The sequence below is a fragment of the Triticum aestivum genome, chromosome 4A, assembly GCF_018294505.1.
Source record: "Triticum aestivum cultivar Chinese Spring chromosome 4A, IWGSC CS RefSeq v2.1, whole genome shotgun sequence".
NCBI lineage: Eukaryota > Viridiplantae > Streptophyta > Magnoliopsida > Poales > Poaceae > Triticum > Triticum aestivum.
Genome location: NC_057803.1, coordinates 237,982,132 through 237,988,906, shown reverse-complemented (window position 1 = coordinate 237,988,906; position 6,775 = coordinate 237,982,132). Strand labels below are relative to the sequence as shown.

Genomic DNA, 6,775 nt, shown 5'->3' with positions numbered 1-6,775 from the left:
CTTGTCGGTCTGGTCTTGGCGGTGTAGATGTACACGTTGACGGGGTACTTGTCTCATTACGGTTGTGTAGTCGTACTAGGCATCGGCGTGGTGTACTTGGTGATCGAAAACGAAGCAGAACTAAGGTCCCGGTTACAGTCTTGTTTTTGGCCTTGGTGGACATCGAGTCTCGGTGGGATCTTGTCGGTGATGAGTACTTGGAGCTGCGGGCAGAGGAAAAACAGGGACCTGGCGTCTGGTGCAACCGGTGATTGACGAGGTGGAGATGGAGTAGCTCTGGCACGGGGAGGCGCAGGGTGCCGGAGCAGGGGACTTGGCGCGGCGGCGGCTTGGCGAGGCGGACGACTCGAGCAGGAGCTGCTGGAGATGGTGGTGGAGCCACACGGCTCGGCGGAAGCAGGGCGGCGGAGCTCGCGCATCGAGCAGCATCACTGGACGAGGAGGAGGTTGTGGCCTCGCGGTTTCCAGCGGCGGGGTCTGTGAGCTCGGGTGCACGAGGGGAGGAGCCAGCAGGGGCACGTGAGGCGGAAGCCGAGGGGACGGGACGAGGTGCAGGCGAGCCATGGAGGTCGGCAGTGCCATGGCCGCGTGGGTCAAACGAGCTCACGGGCGATGGCAACTGCGGCCGGCCGGACTTGTCCAGGAGGCAGGGAGGCTCGGTGGCGCTGGAGTCTTAGCGATGGTAGAGGCGCGAGGGATGGAAGGGAGATGAGGATCGAGCGCTGGGAAGCGTGCGTGTGTGTAACGCCTCGGACACACCCGCCGGTGGTCGTTACTCCTGGCGGGATCTAGACTGGCCCCACAGATCAATACTAGTCTTTTCTGCGCACTTTGTCCTCACTCGTGCGCACCCGGGAGCAACTTCCCGGTCGGTCACCCATCCTGACACTACTCCAAGCTGAGCATGCTTAACTTTGGAGTTCTGTCCGAATGGGCTCCCGGAAAAGAAGGAATTCCTTATTGATATGAGTAGTCTATCATCCCTAATAAGCCAGGCTATCACATACACCCCCACTCAGAGGAATCGACGTCCTCGTCGGGCCACAGGAACGTTCCCTCTTGGCACATACGTCTGTGCATCCAGTCCGGTACATGTATCATGTCGTGTGCCACGACGGGTCACAAACGTCATGAACAACATGATCGCGCACCTGTCCGCAAACATCCGTGTAACCGCGAGGGTCGGTTCTGATACCAACTTGTAACGCCCCGGACACACCCGTCGGTGGTCGTTACTCCCGGCGGGATCTAGACTGGCCCCACAGATCAATACTGGTCTTTTTCTGCGCACTTTGTCCTCACTCGTGCGCACCCAGGAGCAACTTCTCGGTCGGTCACCCATCCTGACACTATTCCAAGCTGAGCACGCTTAACTTTGGAGTTCTGTCTGAATGGGCTCTGGAAAAGAAGGAATTCCTTATTGACATGAGTAGTCTATCATCCCTAATAAGCCAGTCTATCACAGTGTGTGCGTGAGTGGCGGCGGCAAGGGAACGAGAGGGAGAGGGCGAAGAGAGAGAGAGGATCGGGCAAAGAGTCTCTGGCGGTGCGAGATGGAGACGAGGGAGACAGTGGGGGTTCGGGAGAGGGTTAGGGTTAGGTGGGGGCGGCTGGGCCTAAAGGGCCGGCTAGGTCAGGCCGCAGGGAAGGGGTTAGGTGGGCCTTGGCCAATTTGGTGGGGAGGGGAAAAGGCCAGGAGGCCTACTTGGCTGAACTCCTCTCTCTCTCTCTCTTATTCCCTCTCTATTTAAAAAAGGGAAACGTAGAAGAAATGTTGAGAGAGATTGGAGTGGAGATTAGGCATGGAGTTAATTTTACTGGACTCGCAAAAATGAGCGTGATCCAAGAAAAGTATAAATGACCATGTGTGCGAAGTTTGGTTTCGAACTCGTTTGAATTAAATTCAAATGAGTTTGAATAAGAAGTGGGCGTTAGAAAGGTCCCAAAAATGTTGAGATTTTTAGGAAAACTCCGAAAAAAGATAAAAGAATTTATAGGCGAAGTTTGAGGAGAAAACTCGAAGCAGAAAAGACATGAGAGTTTAAATTACAAGTGTGTTTGCGGTTAATTCCGAACTAATGGAATATTTATAGTAGCTCCCTAAAAATACTGGGAGGATATGTTATAAAGAGAACTCACCATGCAAATTTTATCGATTTAAATGGACCAAAAATCCATGCAATTTTTTAGTTGAGTTTTTAAAAAGGTTACAAGATGACATGATGCAATGCACATGATGCAAAAAAAAGAATGCAACAAACAAATAAGCAACAGAGCTGCCACACAAAACATAGAAGGCATCTGGAGCGCCGGTCTTGGGGCGTCACACAACACATGAGTAGGTGGTTCTCTCTCAGAAAATGTATGCTAGAAGTATAGGCACGTTCTGATGGATCTCTCCATGAATGGAGGATGGGTGAAGGGGTATATATAGCCTCCACACAAAATCTAGCCGTTACACACAATTCACCAAACTCGGTGGGACCGGATCAAGAAACTCGGTCAGACCGATATGGCTCAAAATGGGAACGTTAGAGTTTTCGGTGGGACCCATATGATCAAATCGGTGGGACCAATGTGCTAGGGTTAGGGTAAAACCTCAACTCAGTTTGACCAATTACACAAACTCGGTGGGACCGATTTTAGTAATAAGCAAAACAGAGAGTTGGTCAAGCAAACTCGGTAGGACCGATTGGAAATCTTGATGAGACCGGAATTATTGCAACATGTAACAGAGAGTTTGCAAGCCTATCTCGGTGAGACCGAGATCCTATCGGTGAGACCAAACTGATTAGGGTTTCTGGCAGGGGCTATGTCAAATAAACTCGGTGGCGCCGGATAAATCAAATTGGTGGGGCTGATTTTGACTTTAGGTTCGGGTCATATATGGATATGAGAAAGTGGTTGAGGGCTTTGGAGCGTATCACTAAGCACTTTGAGCAAGCAAACCATTAAGCAACACCTCATCTTTTTTAATAGTATTGGCTTTCCTATGGACTCAATGTAATCTTGGATCACTAAAATGAAAGTGTAGAGTCTTGAGCTTTAGAGCTTTTGCCAATCCTTTGTCCTTAGCATCTTGGAGGGCTTTCACATCCTCTTGTCCACGTCACTCCACTGTTGAACTCATTTGGGATATACTAGATAAATGTATTAGTCTAACAAGAGATATGTTGACATTAATTATCAAAATCACCCAGGGAGCACTTGTGCTTTCAAGAAGCCATTCCACCCTTATCCTACCCAGGTCAAGCTTGTTCTTGCATGTTGCATCATTCTCAATTGGATTCTGCAGTGGGGAATTGATGAACTTGTGCTGAAGGAGGAAGATGCGACTCCCGATGAAGTCTTCAGCTCTGGCCATGGTGTGGAGACGTTCGACAACGAAGCATGAAAGAACAAAAGATTAGACTGGATTCATGCAATGTGGGATAGCAAGGTCAGACAAAGATTTGAAGCAGAATAATAAGAATAAAAAAAGACAACAACAGAAGAGAAAAAGAAGACAACTACAACAAAAAAAGAGAAAGAGGAAAAAGAAAAACTTTCACCTAATTAGTATCGTTGAACTTTTCCCTATTCAACCATGTTGGCTTTTAATAATTTATACTATCATTTGTTAGTAGGCAGAATAAGCTGCCATTTGTTTTTTAGCTAGGACAAGACAATGTTTAAATGGTGTTCACATATTTATTGCAATCAAATAACGTATTGTTTGTCTAACAACAATGAAGCAGGCAACCAAATAACGTGCTAATTAATTGCTCCCTCATGCATAGAGCCTAATGCTGACAACAAAACTACATGAAGATGTATGTTTTTACTCTGCATTTACTCAACTAAGACAAGTATGCAAAATACACTAAGTATATCAGGCTAGTTCCTTATTAATGTTTTATCAAGAATAAATCAACTTTTTGTAGTAGTGCGCATGCGCTTCCCGAGATCTAACTTTAACTATAAATTTAACTAACGAGACCGACTGCAACGGGAGAAAAACTATATAATTGAAAACTTCTTTTGAATACGAATTCACTGATATAACTTTTGCTCCCACCGCAGTCGGTCTTATTGATTAAATTTATGATCAAAGTTAAAGCACGGGAATAAAGAAAGCACTATATGGCCTCCTTTGATTTGCAGGAATTTTATAGGAATTTTAGAGGATAGGATTCTTTTCTTTATAGCCCTTTGGTTTATAGGAATGAATTCCTATCCCTACATATGATTGATTTCTATCCTTCACATTTCATAGGAAAATAAAAATGAACCTAGACTCAATGAAAAAATTCCTTTGATGTCAACCAAATGACATCTCATTTTCTATTTCTATTCATAAGATTCGAGATACATGTCATCTCATTTTCTACGAAATTTTTATTCTTACGATAATCCTATCCTATGAACCAAAAGACCTATTTTAAAACGAAGGGAGTAGTAGTTATAATCAAACCTCAGGAAAATAGTTATTAATAAAACTTCATGAACAAATACTAGTCAATTTCCTCCGCGAACGCATCGCATCCTAAGCGACCAAACACACACCCGACCACGTGACGGAGAAGTTGAGGATAATGACGTCCTCGTCGGCGGCGAGGAACCAGCACCTGGATGAGCTCCGCGCGCTCATGGCGTCGCACTCGCCGCCGATCCACGCGCTCCTCATCCCCTCCGAGGATGCCCACCAGGTTGTTGCTCCTGCCGCCCGCGCCGATCGGAACCGATCAGGGTAGATCAGATCCTGTCGGGCTCGACTGCGCCGAGTTTAGGGTTTTGTGATCTCTTCTGCTTTACTGGTTCGTTCCTCTGCTCGATGGTTGAGAATTGGTTTGCTCATCTGGTTCGTGTTCGTGCAGAGCGAGTACGTGTCGGAGCGGGACAAGCGGCGGCAATTCATCTCCGGGTTCACTGGGAGCGCTGGTAAGTGTTAATCCATCCGTCTTCTTAGCTCTTAGTCGATCGCTCCTTTGCCAATTGCAACGAGTTCAGGTCGACAACACCGCCTATTAGTTGATAATACTAGGTTTGTGCTGTTGTAGGCTTGTAGCAACTTGTTTTGCCACTTGTGTGCTACAGCAATTGCAAGCGGCAGCAGGGAGGTTTTCAAAGTAGCTAAGATAGCATTGTCATTGTGAGCTCCCTTATTGATCTACTTTACCACGCCATGAAAAGGGGAACTCGAGCTAGGGATTTGAATTGAGATGGAGGAATTCCTCCCAACCACCCACACCTCTATCCATTGCCGAAGCCGCTCAAATCCCCGCCATCTCACATGCAACGCATACAACGGCTTAAGTACTCTAGCGAACCCAGCTTGGGCCGTCAAGCCACTGTGGTGTCTTATTCGGCCTGGTGGACTTGGGCCGGCCATTTTCCTCTGTGGACGAGTTGTCGACAATAGCTGGAACATCAACAGTAGCTTCAGTGGCGTCGTTGTACTTGCCGTCAGGTACAGAAGGAGCGTTGACATCCCCCCTTCCTTGAGATGAGGCTTGTCCCCAAGCCGGAGCACGCGGAAATTGCTGCTTCAAGGACTCCAAATCTTCCCAGGTGGCGTCATCCGTAGAAGAGTCACTCCAGAGGATTAGCCCTTGTGCTACAGTATGATGACCAGAGCGGCGAACTCTTTTCTGAAGAAATTTGACAGGAACTACAAGTTAGTGAAAGAAGATGCAAGACTGTCTTGACCTCATGGAGCGGTTTGACAAAACGTTTCAGCTGAGAAACGTGGAACACCAGATGTATTTTACTGGTCTCCGGCAACTCCAATCGATATGCCACCTCTCCAATACGCTCCAGAATTTTGTATGGACCATAGAACTTGAAGGCTAGTTTGTGATTAGCTCTACTGCACATACGGTTGTAATTTGAGGATCATGGCAAAACGTTTCAGCTGAGAAACGTGGAACACCAGATGTATTTTACTGGTCTCCGGCAACTCCAAGCGATATGCCACCTCTCCAATACGCTCCAGAATTTTGTATGGACCATAGAACTTGAAGGCTAGTTTGTGATTAGCTCTACTGCACATACGGTTGTAATTTGAGGAACACAAGATCGCCTGGAGCAAAAAGACGTTCAGTGCGGTGCTTGTCAGCATGGTGTTTCATTCGCTGTTGGGTCTGCAGAAGATGCTGTCGGACAGAATCATGAACCACCTGACGTTCATCCAACCAAAGCTGTATGTCCATTGGCGCCATCGTATCCGAGGTTGGAATCCCAAAACATTTTGGTGAGTAACCATAAAGAACTTCGAATGGTGATTTGCCCACGGCCGAGTGCCAGTTGGTATTGTGCCAGAATTCACATAAGGAGAGCCACTTTTTCCATCTAGTGGGGTGAGCACTGATAAAGTAATGCAAGTACCCCTTCGCCTGCCGGTTCATCCTCTCAGTCTGACCATCAGTAGCAGGTTGATAAGCAGAACCCATATTAAGAGTAGCTCCAGTACAAGCAACCAAGGTTCTCTAAAAGATACTAGTGAACACAGGATCTCTGTCAGAAACTATAACAGCAGGCATGCCATGGAGTTTGTACACATTTTCCAGGAACGGTTCAGCAACAGACTGAGTAGTGTAGGGGTGCTTGAGAGCTATAAAATGGCCATACTTAGTGAACTTATCAATTACCACCAGGATGCAGTCAAACTGGTAAGAAGATGGCAGACCAGGAATGAAATCCATAGTAACAGTGTCCCATGCCTTCTTAGGAACTAGTAAGGGAGAAAGCAAACCAGGATGGTTCACTCTCTGGTTTAGCCTGCTGACAAATCAAA

The 6,775-nt window shown here is 47.0% G+C and overlaps 1 protein-coding gene across 3 annotated transcripts in view; it reads left to right on the top strand.

Annotated features, from left to right (window-relative positions):
• Positions 1-4,447: 4,447 nt before the first annotated feature.
• The window catches only part of LOC123085908 (aminopeptidase P1), a 30,485-nt gene continuing 28,157 nt past the window's right edge, over positions 4,448-6,775 (top strand). For all 3 annotated transcript variants that reach the window (XM_044507616.1, XM_044507615.1, XM_044507617.1), the window contains exons 1-2: positions 4,448-4,688; positions 4,857-4,920. In XM_044507616.1, coding sequence (XP_044363551.1) covers positions 4,575-4,688; positions 4,857-4,920 — 178 coding nt within the window. In that variant the 5' untranslated portion in view covers positions 4,448-4,574. The remainder of the gene's footprint in view (positions 4,689-4,856; positions 4,921-6,775) is intronic.